The sequence below is a fragment of the Gorilla gorilla genome, chromosome 5 (genome assembly GCF_029281585.2).
Source record: "Gorilla gorilla gorilla isolate KB3781 chromosome 5, NHGRI_mGorGor1-v2.1_pri, whole genome shotgun sequence".
Classification (NCBI taxonomy): domain Eukaryota; kingdom Metazoa; phylum Chordata; class Mammalia; order Primates; family Hominidae; genus Gorilla; species Gorilla gorilla.
The window spans coordinates 69,662,292-69,676,928 of NC_073229.2; the positions used below are offsets into that span (position 1 = coordinate 69,662,292).

At 39.3% G+C, this 14,637-nt stretch overlaps 1 protein-coding gene across 1 annotated transcript in view; it reads right to left on the minus strand.

The window, feature by feature from the left end:
• The window catches only part of PKHD1 (PKHD1 ciliary IPT domain containing fibrocystin/polyductin), a 460,859-nt gene that overhangs the window by 252,964 nt on the left and 193,258 nt on the right, over positions 1-14,637 (minus strand). Inside the window, exons 43-45 of the mRNA XM_031012474.3 lie at positions 6,691-6,803; positions 5,424-5,529; positions 2,647-2,781 (exon numbers count right to left, since the gene is read on the minus strand). Of these exons, the coding sequence (XP_030868334.2) occupies positions 2,647-2,781; positions 5,424-5,529; positions 6,691-6,803 (354 nt within the window). The remainder of the gene's footprint in view (positions 1-2,646; positions 2,782-5,423; positions 5,530-6,690; positions 6,804-14,637) is intronic.

Genomic DNA, 14,637 nt, shown 5'->3' on the forward strand with positions numbered 1-14,637 from the left:
TCTTACTGAAAATTATTCTATTCATCTCAATACAAAGGTAACATTGGCTGTGAGAGTACCAACACACGTACAGGTATGCTTAAAGGAAAAAAATTCCTTCTGATGATAAAAAGTTCTTCCAGAAAGTAATGTTTATTTTAGGATGTGACTCACAGATAATTGTATGCCACCAATTATATGTGAGTGGAAAGTCTAACAATGGACAGGCCAAATTCTTTAAAAGTCTTAATTCCTGGCCAGGCGCAGTGGCTCACGCCTGTAATCCCAGCACTACGGGAGGCCGAGGCGGGCGGATCACGAGGTTAGGAGATTGAGACCATCCTGGCTAACATGTTGAAACTCCGTCTGTACTAAAAATACAAAAAATCAGCCAGGCATGGTGGCAGGCGCCTGTGGTCCCAGCTACTCAGGAGGCTGAGGCAGGAGAATGGCGTGAACCCGGGAGGCGGAGCTTGCAGTGAGCCAAGATAGCGCCACTGCACTCCAGCCTGGGCGACAAAGCGAGACTCCGTCTCAAAAAAAAAAAAAAAAAGGAAGTGTTAATTCCTAAAGGAATGGCAGGCACAAAAGACAGAGGCTAAAATCAGAGTCCCATAACCACAGAGGTCAGGAACCCTCTTTTTCTTTCTTTTTTTTTTTTTTTTTTTCTTTTTTTGGAACAACTGACACCTGGCAACATAGTGGTTCCCAAATAAATCTGAAAAATACTGTGCTAAGTAAAGATTAATAGATTTTTTTTTGCTTGTTCACTTTAATGCTAGAATTTCTCAGAGCCTTTAGTGTATTTTTTCAATGAATTTTATTCTGTATATTTGAGATTTACAACATATTACAGGGTACACATAGGTTATAGTGAAGCAAATCAACATATCTATCATCTCACAGTTACTTTTCTGTGACAAGAGCAGCCAAAATCCACTTATTTAACAAAATTCCCTGACACAATACAATTTTATTATCTCTAATGCTTATGTTGTACATTACATCTCTGGATTTGTTGGAGATTTTGGGAAATAGAGGGTACGGTAAACAGCACAGTATAAATATAATTATAACCAAATAATCTTCTCTTTCCGGACACTATCTAAGGGCTAGCTTTTCATGAAAAACACTTCAGGGAACATTGGTATGAACACTAATAAATGTCCTTTGCCAAAGCCATTTTCCATGTGCAATTGAAGAATATTTGACCAGGAGTGGGAGGATATCAGGGTGGTCCTAGCTCCACAATACTAGGCATGAACCTTAAACTGCCATTCAAGTTTCCAAGCCTCCATTTTCCCCTAAGTTCAAGAAGTTAACCAGATCATCTCTTAGGTAATAGTTGGCTCTTTAATTATGTGGTTTTATGATTTGGATAACTAACCAGCATCTAGACATCCCCTAGAACAAAACTGTTTAACATTTTCCACCAGGGGACTCTTGTCCTGCACTTACTTAAGAGACTGAAAGGCCCTCAGCTGTACTACATTCCTAGTGAATTACACCCCAAGGGTGTGATTATTTTTGATTATCTCATGATAGGCACCCTTTTGTCATAATTTACATCTTAATTTTTGTCACTTTCCGATTAATTATGATGTCTATTTAACATCAATTAAGATACTGCAACATTAATTTACCAAGACAGTTACTCAGTTTGCTGGGAATTTTGTTTTTAACATCTACTCTAAGGTTATTTCTGGAAAAGTTAAGGACCTCTGATGTACCACAGCATCACAGAATCTAAATCTGGGTACCATCCTCTCTTGAAAACTACACAGTCTGAAAGGAAGAATCATCTCTCAAGGTGGTAATCCTTTTAGAGGGAAAAAAAACTGCCACTTATTTATCTCCTGAAAAGTATAGTTCAAAGGAGATTTTACTAAGAAAAGTTGAGAGTTAAATCCAGGAAAATGTAGCTCAATAAGAAAATGACTTTTAAAATCTTCACATTTTTATCTATAGCTATGAAATAAATAATCTTCAATGGAAGTATAAGAATCAAAACTTATCATTTAAATTTCCATTGAACTAAGCACTCAGGAACAAACTGAAGAGAATATTCTTCCTTGGCTCCCAAGAAATCTATGATTTCCATAATGATGTGATGACTGGTATGAATGTAGTTCTAATAAAAACAAGAACATAGGGGATCCATTATAGACCTGAAGCCTAAGAGACCAATGGCAGCCAGGAACCCCCACTTAGGAACTAGTGCTTCCCACCCGGAAGTACTCTTTGCCCCATCTGCATCCTTGTACCCTGAGAAGTCATCTAGAGTCTGATTTTCATCATGTGGAAATCCATACTTAGGCACATATTAGTGAATCACATACAAAATAACGAACTAGGCAAATTTCTATTTCATGATTTGACCTCTTTCTATGAGTAATAATTCTAAGTTGCAACCAAATAAAATTCTGTAAGCTACTTATGACTTCTGTGATTTATGTGTACTCATAACACTAAAGCCCTGTGTATATATGAGTTCTATTATCAATATCACCACTATTACAAATAAAAAGATCTTTTAACTTTTACTAATTAAATATGAGATTCACTAAAGAATGCTATTAAAATTGCATATCCTGGATCATCAGGGGGCCCAGCACATGTAATTTTGTTGTGATTGACAGCCTAAAATAACCACACTAAGGCACTTACCTTGTGGGCAAAATGACCAAGTAATAAGCTGTCAGTAACTGAAGTATTTGCATCACTTTCCAAGACATCAATTCCAAAATCTCTGCATGAATAAACTTTGAAGTTTTTCAGTCGAAGATTGCTACTTCTAAAAATCTATAAAATACAGCATGTTACAGCAAAGGTCTGAGGCTTGGTTTTTCTTGCGGACTTCCTGTAGCTTTTAAAATTATTTATTAAGTAGAAAGAAGCATGCTATATTGTATTAAAGCACCTTTTGTCCATCAACGTCAGTATAGGCATCCTCAAGTTGCTGTGAGGTCAGCACTAATGAGTCTCCTTTGGTAACACCCCTTTGTACTTTTATTTCTCCTCATAATAACCAATACATTAAAAAGATCAGTATGAATTCTCCACATATCTAAAATAAACTTGGAGTGGCCAAATCACACAAAGGTAACAGAGAAAAACATAGCATCCAAGAACTCTAGTGCTTAACATTTTCTTCAATGTATTATATATTAACTTATACTGTCAGAAGATTGCAAATATGAAATAAGCAGCTCAGCATGACTACAGAGTCACTGTTTGTAATTTCAACATAAGTTATGTACATATATGTTTATGATAACCCAAACAGGGGTCATATAATAACAAAATTAGCTTGGTAGAGTTGTAAGCCTCCTACTTGCTATGGTTTAAGCCTGTCCCCCAAAAAGCATGTTTTGGAAGCTTAATCCCTGATATAACAGTGTTAGGAGGTGTGTAGGTTATGAATGGATTAGTGCTGATTACAAAAAAACTTGGGGCTGTGAGTTCTATCACTTGCTCCTTCTTTGACTTCTTTGCCTTTCTACTATAGACTGATGCAGCAAGAAGGTCCTCAGAAGAGGCTGGCCTCTCAATCTTGGACTTCCAAGCCTCCAGAATCATGAGCTAATAAATTTCTGTTTATTATAATTTACCCAAATTTTATTATTCTGTTATAGCAGCACAAAAGGGAGTAAGACACCAAGACACCACTGGTCTGGGAGACAGAGTTGTGCTTATGTTTACGTCTTTGACCAATTTTTTGCTAATTTTATCTATTATTAATACATAATGACTCATTTTAAGTTAATTTTTGTAAGTAGCATAAATTAAGGTAGGATACAACTTAATTCCTTTGTGTGTGACTATCTAGTTATACAAGCACCATTTGTTGAAAAGACCATATTTCCCACATTGAATGGTCTTGGCATCCTTTGTCAAAAAATCATTTGTTTATAGATGTATGGGTTTATCTCCGGACTCTCACTTCTATTTCATTGACATATATATCTGTCTTTGTGCCCATATACTACACTGTCTTGATTATTGTTGCTTTGTAGCAAGTTTTAAAATAGGGAAGGATAAATCCTCTTACTTCATTCTTCTTTTTTGGTATAGTTCGAGGGAAGTTTACGTTTTAAATTTGCTGCTATTATGTTATTTAATTTCCCCCTTATTCTTCACTGTAAAAGTGCAATTCCAAGAATATTTTTATTATTTAAACTTTTTGATTAATCAAATTTGAGTGCACAAGAGTTCAAGTTGTAGTTCTGTATTTTTTTCCTTCACAGGTTTAGCATTTCTGATTGCAGAATTTCAAAAAATGGCTTTATTAGCATCTTTTAATATTTTCATTTTACTAGATTATTTCCTCTAGAACAAGGCTATTCAAGAGCAGGCAGACAGAGCTTAAGCCCCTGCAGGTATAAATCACTTCTCTGCATAAGAGGGCACTCAACAAATGTTTCCACTAGATTTGTTACCCCTATAATATTTATAGTGCTCATGGGAAGCATTTTATAAAATTAAATGAGAACAAAATACTAAATACATTTCGGACTCCACCTGTTAGCTATCCTAATTGTATATTTTTGGGCTTCCTTCATCCACAATTCTCTTTCTTTTATGGGATATATGAAACAAATGTTTGACTTTCTTATTGTGACATTATTATATGTTTGTATTCTATTTCCTGAAGGCTCTACAAACATAGTTCTTCACCTATATATCTTATGCTCCAGATTTCTAGGCAGAGACAAAGTGTATGTAATTTTGTCTGTATTGCATCAAATAGTGACCCTGAATAATTTTTACATGTTGCTGTTAGCAGTGAGCATGCAAAGCTTCCTTATAAGAAAATCACTGGGATAATGAAGAGTAAATGACTGAACATGAACCTTTTCTTTTCCTTTAAGAAAAAAATAGAAGAAAATTTAGCTTATTTCTTCTAAAGTAAGAGTGGTATCTTGAGCTAGAATGTTTGTGTACCAATGACGAACAGTGCTTTTTCTTAAGACTGGGGCATGTATTATTCAGGATATCGGGACATCAAATGCACAACATTTGGAGTCTAAATTCTGCACTTGGTTGTACTACTAACCAATTGTGTGATCTTTGACAAGTCCCTTCCCTTTCTTAGCCTTAATTTCTATCTCTAAGTAGGGATGGAAAGAAGGAATAGGGAACCTCTGTGATCTCCCCTGATTATAAATCTTTATGATTCTGTTGTTCTCTTCTAGGGTTGCCAAAAACACCCAATGGAGAAAATGACCTAACCCTGGATTAGTGACTAGGAATTTGTTTAACAACTATTCTACAAGCACCTATGATCCATTGGTGCTTTAAAATTGTGACAGCACAGCAATGCTCCCCTCAAGGGCAAGTCATTCCCATTTAAGTAGATATGCATAATGAATTGCTGTGAGAAAACAAGTGACAGTTTTAATTTTAAAAACAACAACAATAACAACAACAACAAAAAAGCTTACCTGGGCACCACCTGCACTTTCCCAAACTGTGAAGCTCTGGAACAGAGTGGTGCCAGTGACATTATCCCAAGGTGGCTGAAATTTAGGGTATACAAAGAGACCATACCTAAAAAGTGAAACAAAGAATGAAATTAAGCCAATTTTTATGTTTCTAACTTCCTACTTTTTCTTGTTGAAAAATACAAAGTAAAAGTAATGTATTAGGGAGAGTGAAGGTAGATGGAATCTGTGACCCTCCCCCTAACTGTTCTTGCCTACCCCTCAGCCCTCCCACTTTTACCCTCTGTGACCTGCTCCCAAATCCCAACAAAATGCAGATTACTCCAGAGCCCAAGCCTAGCAGCCTCCCAGGGGCTCTGCATATTTGGAAGTTTAATTGCTCTCTCTATTGAATTATCTCTGGCCACAAAAGGTACATTCTGTCCTTCTGCCTTTTCATGTGACTCTCTTCTCTTTACCATCGAACTGTTATGATCTAGAAAATAATGCTAACACAATTATATACAAAAGCCAAGACATAGAGGCAGCCAAGATGTCCATCAATAGGTTAATGGCTGGGGAAAATGTGCTGTATACTTGCAATGGAATATTATTCAGCCTTTAAAGAGAAGGAAATCCTGCCATTTGTGACAATACAGATAAACCTGGGGGACACTGGGCTGGGTGAGGTAAGCCAGACACAGAAGGGCAATAGTACATCATATCATTTAAATGAGAAATCTAAAATATTCAAACTTATAGAAGCAGAGAGTAGAATGGTGGTTGGCAGGGGCTGGAAGGAGGGGAAAATGGGAAGTATTAGTCAAAGGGTACAAAGTTTCAGTATGCAAAATGAATAAGTCCTAGAGATATACTGTATGGAAAAATGCCAAAGTATAGAATACAGCAAAATTAACAATACTATATTCTATACTTAAAAATTTGCTAAGAGGTCAGATTTTGTGTCAAACGTTCTTACAGTAATAATAATAATTCAAATAAAGAGGCTCTGGAGGAAAACTTTTAGAGGTGATAGATATGTTTGTGACACAGATGGTGATGATGGTTGCAGGGGTGTATACTTATCTCCAAACTCATCAAGTTGCATACATTAAAAATGGACAGCTTTTTGTATGTCAATTATACCTCAAAAAAGCAGTTTCAGAAAATGCACAGGAACATCACCCAATCTCCAGCAAATGCCCAAAGTGCTCTCATTGTGAGCATTCTACAGAAAAATGTGAAATCATAAGACAGCCAAAACGTAGATGAATTTCCCCAAAGTTACCTGGTACAAGAATGTGCAATGTTCTGAGTGAAGGAAAGAAGCGGAGCTTGTGATGTTTGGTTGGTCATGAGATGGAAAAAGTAGCCATAGCCAGCATCACACACTCTGTTCCCCTACAGAAATTAAGAAGAGTTAAAAAATAGTTACCATGTATGATAAGGTTGCTGGAAAGAAAGACTCTTGTTTGTACTCATCCCAATTTTATATTCACTTTCTGCCAAAGTACATTAAAACTCTATTATAGACTCATTTATTCTTTTTTTTTCCTTTTGGGAACAAAAATAGTGATATGGTTTGGATTTGTCCCCCTGCCCATATCTCAGGTTGAATTGTAATCCCCAGTATTGGAGGTAGGGCCTGGTGGGAGGTGATTGGATCACGGGGTCAGTTTCTCGTGAATGGTTTAGCACTGTCCCCCTTAGTACTGTTCTCACCATAGTAAGTGAGTTCTCATGAGATCTGGTAGTTTAAAAGTGTACAGCACCTTGTGGCCCCCACCTTGTCTTGCCTCTGTTCCTGCCATGTAAGATGCCTGCTCCTGCTTTGCCTTCTGCCGTGAGTAAAGGCTCTCTGAGACCTGAGACCTCCCCAGAAATTGATGCTTCCATGTTTCCTGTATAGCCTGCAGAACCATGAGCCAATTAAACCTCCTTTCTTTATAAGTTACCCAGCCTCAGGTATTTCTTTATAGCAATGCAAGAATGAACTAATAAAAATATTGTCATTCTTCTTCCTCCAGCCAGCTCAACTAGACTGCAATTTGCCCATCTTAATAACTGGTATCTCATGTTCAAGCCTCTTTCTAAGCTCCCACAGTGAGTTTACTCATGACATCTAAAATTCTACTCTTTGGTGAATGCAAGAGTATATGGTGGCTCTCCAAGGCAAAGGTGTACCTTGAAGTCAAGCCTACACAATGTGTTCTCTCTGGCTTTTTGAACAACTCAATGATTTGTCTATTGGCTGAAGGCCACATGATTGGACCAGTCATGACTTAGTACCAAGACAGGGTGACTGAGTACAACTACAGCTCAAATCTCTTCAAAGTGCTCTTGTCCTGAATAGACTATTAAGTCACCTTGATATTTCTTTATAGGTCTTACTATCTAAATAATTTCATGTATTTTATGTGTTCATTTAAAATCTGACTTCTCTCTCTTGGACCATACGAGTTTGGGGATCTAATTCTGATCAAACTGAACACAATGAGGTTATCTTTATAAATTCAATGAAGTACCTACAATATGTTCATCCCTATGTAACATAGTCTTAAGACAAATTAAAAAACTGACTTCCTAAAGGTTTAAGACTGTACACAGATGTATTTTTTTTTTTTTGGCCTACCCAATGTTCACATTTTTTTGGTTCCAACACGTTCAAACCAAGAGATTTAATAAAAAATTCAGACTTTCAGCTTTTCTGAGCCCAAATTCCTGTGAGGTAGCCACGGGTCAGGTGAAGATAAGAAGGGCCTTCCTTCTTGGACTGTGGATGATTTTTCCACAGTCCTCACCCTTCCTGTTTCACTCATTTATGATCCCTGCCTAGTCTCTGCAGTATTTGAATTTGCAACCTCAACTACAGGCAACAAAGTAAATAACATGTTGGCTATTCTATGAAAGTTTCTATTTCTGCTTTCCTGAATCACATCTGAGTTCTCTCAGTGTCACATGCTCACATCTTAAGGATCCCAAGCCTTCTCTTTATCATCAGGGAGAAAGAACTCTGAGAAAAATCAGGGGCCCTATCAGGCTGCTGCACTGCAGTGATGCTATTAGTGGGAGGAACAAAGGGCCAATCGATCAAGCTATGAGACTACTTCCTATGTGCCCACGTGCATCTGACCTCTCTCAGCCTGAGTGGCTGTCCAAAGCCAAGATGCCCATGTCTACCTGGAGAACAGAAGTTAAGGAATAGGCTGCTCAGGTGTAAGCCCTGTGCTACATGGATGAAGGGAGTCTCCAAGGCTCCCACATGATTCAATCCTGATCACCTGGGGGTTTTCCATGGCCTGGCTGGTGCGAGACAAGGAATGTCTGGAGTATCCTCCTTGGAAGTCACTCAATCCCGGGAACATAAACTGTGGGGCTTGGAGAGCTCATCCTGAACACTGGCATTAGGGTCATAGTAAAGAGAATGGGGAGTCATAAGGACCATGACACTGTGCCACTCAACAAGACATTAAATGCCTTTCCTTAAAAAACAATACTTCAGTGCAGCCCTCTATGCAGGGCTCAGTGGGGACTACGCTGTGAGCATCCCCTTGGAACAGTTTCTTAAACTTTCGTGTGCAACCTGGTAGAGTTGTCATATTTAGCAAATAAAAACACAGAATGCCCAGTGAAATTTAAATTTCAGATAAAAAATAAAATATTTTAGTATAAGTGTGTCCCAAACACTATCTGAAATTTAAATTTGACCAAATATGCTGTATTTTATCTGGCAGGCTTTACCTGGGGGTATCTTAGCCAAAGGTTTTTAGATATTTTGATTTATTAGGGGGGTGATGAGGAAGGGATGAGGGACAGTATTCTTTACTCTTGGCCATCACAAGGTGCTCTGATAGGTCTGCTGCAGGTGATATTTTGACCCCATTTTGAGAACTACTTCTCTACAGGTGATTGAGAGAGTAACGCTAAGGGTTACTAACGTTCCTAGGAGACATTCAAAGAGGAGAGAGACACTAGAAAAACCACTTCCTGGTGAAGTTTTTTGCCATGAGTTGCTTTGGGAACCCACTGCAAATGGAAGCCACTGCTGAAAACTGAAGGAGGATAGAGACCTAGAAATCAGGGGGAGAATCCATTGCCAGGTACCCAGCAAAAACACTGCCCAGCTCAGTGCAAGTTATATTTATGTTGGATTTTTTTCCCCTTAGAAGTATTTTTTTTTTAAGTAATGATGAGTAGAATAATAACACTCATAGTGAAAATCTACAGAGAAGGCACTACAGTCCAGGTACTGGATTTTAGAGTCTCATTTATTTTTACAGTAGTTTTATGAGTTTTGTATTATTATTACAGTTTCATAGCAAAGAAACTGAAGCTCAGAGATGTTGAGTAACTTTCCCAAAGTCACAGAGCAAATAGTTGTCAGAGCCAGCTCCATCCAAGTCCAAGTCTGGAAAAGTTAGAGACTAGAGTAGAGAAATGAAGGTAGGACCCAAAGGCAGGATGCCCAATAATAGGGTGCAAGTGAAGAAACATAAACAAGAGAGTACAAAGAAAAGTCTTGTCACCCGGTCACGGACAGAACAGGCATTTGCTGTGGCCTCCCCAGTAGTGGAGACAACATACTGAACAACATCCTTTGCAGAAGTCAATGTATCATGGACATTCACGCAAGGGAAATTCCAGAGAGAAATTAACTGTCCAAGTAAGCCAGCTCCTAGAGGTGTGCATCTATAGTCACCAGAAAAAAAAAAAAGTGAATTAATCCTTAAGGCACCGGGGGTAGTGTTTGATTTCTCCAAATCTGGAGAGCATCTTGCAGGCCAGATTTAACTAAGGAGTTGATCTTTTCACACCCCAAATCCAGAGAATGTAAAATCCTTCTCATTCTCACCACATGGGGAATAAAGCACGCACAGCTTAGCGTGCACAGAGAGATACATGGGTAGGGGTGTGGGACATTTCTCAAGAGTAGGAAGAAGACATGACATTTTGAAGAGTACATTTAAGGAGGATGAGGGTTCTGGAATTTCAGCATTATGGAGATCAAGTGTTATTAAGGCTCAGACATGTTGATGAGGACTGGCTTCTGACACAGGAATTTTGAGCAATGACAGATGAAAAGACTGAGATTATCTGCAGTTGTCATCTACTGTCAGTGCAGACAGTAGGGCTATGGACTGCATGCAGACAAGGGTTAGAATTTAATGAGGAAGTTCTGACCCATCCAAGGACAGGGTCTTGCACTAGCCTTTCACACAGCTCGGGGAGTTTTACTACATTCTCAGTAAGGATGGATTGAGAGTGAGGACTCCATACCCTTTTACTTGTAGCTATTCTCCATTTCTTTATCCTTAGACTAAGTAAACTCATTTCATCCTATGGCTTCAGTCATTCTAGACTAATATTTTTATTGACTTTAATTTCCAAATGAAAGGAAAACTTCAGGTTTTTGGGGTTTGTTTGTTTGTTTGTTTTCTTTTTTTGAGATGGAGTTTCACTCTTGTTGCCCAGGCTGGAGTGCAATGGCACGATCTCAGCTCACCACAACCTCCACCTCCCGGATTCAAGCGATTCTCCTGCCTTAGCCTCCTGAGTAGCTGGGATTACAGGCATGCACCACCATGCCTGGCTAATTTTGTATTTTTAGTAGAAATGGGGTTTCTCCATGTTGGTCAAGCTGGTCTCAAACTCCTGACCTCAGGTGATCCGCCCACCTTGGCCTCCCAAAGTGCTGGGATTATAGGCATGAGGCGCCACGCCCAGCCAACTTTAGGTATTATTAAGGGTAACTCTCTGAACCTGGGTGATCCACTGGCAGTGATAATATAGTGGCACCCCTGACAGGAAGAGAACTTAAAGACCCTATTCCTTCCTGAATGTACCACATGTTCCACAAGGAACACACACACACACACACGCACGCACACACATTCAGCCAAGCAAAGACAGTATGGGGGAGAAAACTGAAAAAGATTGCTCTTAACCCAATAACGCCCAATTCCCTGCCTTGTGTGACAGAAAGAACCAATGCCTCAACCCCTGGAGGCCTTCAGTTTCGGGGGAAGTGTGAGTCAGGGCCAGAGTTCCCCCTGAAACTAGAAGCCTGACCAGCAGGCAGCAGCCAGGACCTGGTCAGGGAGGCCAGCACATACTGACACAATTGCCCCGGGCTGTTTATTTAGCTGTAGCTTCAATTCACTGTGGGTCCCAAAGGTTCTTACCCTGGGTATTTGTAAATAGACAGCCATTTCTTCCTCATTTTTCATTCGGTTACAGGATGTTTTGTTCCTTTGTGGACTAATTGGCCAAGTCTCTCCTGCACTTCATTATTTTGGAGTCTGAGCAATTCTCCAATTTCCTAAAAGCACTTAGAATTCTAATCACATGTCTCACCTACCACAGGGTGCTCACCAAAAGTGACTTTTGGATATCACTGAATATTAAGATGAATCACTATCAAAGATGCTAACACGACTTCAAAGAATCAGGTCCATTTCTAAGACTTCAGTGGTCTTAGGGTGGCCTAGTCTAGAGTGGTGGTTGTCAATCAGGGATGACTTTGTTCCCTAGGGAACATTTAACAGCTTCTGGATACATTTTTTATTGTAACAACTTGGAGGATGAAGAAGAGAGAAGAGGGCTACTGGTATTCAGTGCATAGATACCAGGGATGCTGTTATACAGAGGATAGGCTCGACAACAAGGAATTACCCAGCCCAAAATGTCAATATTGACGTAGTTGAGAAACCTTGGTCTATAGTCTACACTAGAGTCACATATTAGCAAAATAACCCACACTCATTTTCCAGTATCCCATCTCCAAATTTTGATGGAAAGACAAGCCTAAATATGAAAACATGGTTAATTACAATAAGAATGCTTTAATAGTCTTTACTAGGAAACTATTGATATCATTTAAAACCATTAGATGAGGCATCAGGCATTCCCATTAAAAAAACATTTACTAGCATTAAATCAGATATCTCAATTTTTCTCTTGTGCTAGAAAACAGAGTATGCACTCCTGCTTCTTGGCCTCAAGAAGAATCACTGTCTATTAGTTGGCAAATATAAGTGCCCAGTGTATCTCTTCAGCCCTTGTAAATATACAAAGAAATACCACAGCTGTTGTTCTCAGTCATGATTACACAACACAAACTTTCCCCAGGGAAGTGAAACTCCACCTTCTCTAGGTGTGTCTCTCTATATCCATGAGCCTTGGGAAAGGTCAGAGGTACATAAGAACCGAGGGCCAGAGAAGGGGGCTTCTTAAACACCCACCTTGTCTGCAAGTATACAATGAGAAATGTGGACTGGAGGCTAAAAGTGATCATCTCACTTGTCCACACAGCTCTATTTCATTACCAAGGAAATGCTATTTCATTACCAAGATTTTATGAGGAAAGAAAAGATTCTTAAATTTAAAAAATATATTTCAAGGACTGCATCCTTATTCATCACCTTTGCCAGCACAGATGCTCAGAAAGCACGTGTTTCCCTGAATAAATGGGTTTGTTGAATCATCTGCCCTAGTGCCATTAGCATTTATGGCACATCTGGGTGATCACATATAAACACTTTCCAAGCGCATTTATAGGTGGGCAGGAGACTGCAACTTTGGTCCTCTGTTAGCTGATAAGACTCACTTTTCTTACAAAAGCAGCACTTGAACAGTCAGATCGCATTCCTTCCTGGCCCTTCTTACTCTCAACTCCAATTGTGTATGCTACAAATGATTCATGAGGAAAAAACCACATATTTATGCAGGCAGCTGGCAGCTTGCGGGGAAGGGTTTAAGGCAAGCAGGGAATTTTGTGTGGAAATCAATTCTTTGCAGAAGTCAATGTATTATGGACATTCAAGCAAGAGAAATTCCAGAGAGAAATTAACTGCCCAAGTAAGCCAGCTCCTTGAGGTGTACATCTATAGTCACTAGAAAAAAAGCGAGTTAACCCTTCAGGCAGCTCTTAAATATGCATTACCTATTGAGTGGGGAAAGCTTGAGAACTGAGGTTGGGCCTTTAAATACAGAATTCCTTACAAAATTGATTCACAAACCAGAACAAATTCTCCTCAAATTAAATGCATGTCTCCAAAGGGCTCTTCTTCAGAGTTTTTCCACGGACTATCCTAAACAGGGGTCTGGTTATAGGAAATTTCCAACACCTATATAAACATGGGAGACTCTGAGCTCTGGAAGTGAAGAGTCCCTTGCTGTTTGAGAGCAAAGACTTCCCAACCAGAGAGAATGAGAACAGATTCACACAGGTTATGTCTTCTGGAAAGATGCAGCCTCTTGACAGATAACAAGGAGCTCCTGTCAAAGGAGTCCTAGACTCCGGAGCTGGAGCTGCTGAAGGAAGACAGCCTGAGGGTGAAGCGCTCTAAGAAGCTACAGGTGATACACAAAAGAACCACCACCAACTTGCTTTTGGAAAGCATGGCAAACACCTATTTAAGAAATGTACCAGGGAATGCCACAGGCCCCTGGAGACTCAAGCACTTATCACTCATGGGTCCTCACTGGCAAGAAGGTACAAAGCTCAGGTTTTGCTTCTCAGTGAAACTGCCCTGGACTCACCTCAGCTGCAGGCTGGGCAGGGAGAGAAGCAGACCACCTGTGGCTATCAAAACTAAAAAAGAATATCATATTTGAAATTTACTTGCATCATGCCAGGTTGAATGTAAGTGAACTACCAAGGTGACTGACTGCAAGCCCAGCTGAATTCCTTATGTTGTGGCTGAGAGTTTAGTCCCAGCTCTGCATCAGGGCAATTTGAGAATAATATAAAACCACAAACCATTGCACAGACTTAGGAATCATTTCCCCTGCCTACCTACCCGCCAGGTCAGAGATTTCAAGGTCAGACTCAGGTATGTGAGGAGAGAGAGTTTAGGCTTTCAGAGTTGGTTGCCCAGACATGAAGATTAGGCCATCTTCTTCAAGGCTAAATAAATGCATTTGTTTAATTAATACTATCATACCAATGTCAATGTCCTGGCCTTGGTACAGCTCCATGACTATGGTTATGGTTACGTTATCATTGGAGGGAGCTAGATGAAGAGCACATAGGAATTCTCTTATTTATGCAGCTTTTCGTAAATCTGAAATTATTTTAAAATTAAAAGTTTAAAATAACAACAAAGAAAAATACTAATTAATCACAATTTTCTATCACATCTCTTTCAGTTCCACATATTATACACATACACACAAATCCATGCACATACATACACACACACCTTGTTATTGTGGAAGCCTCCTTATTATCCCT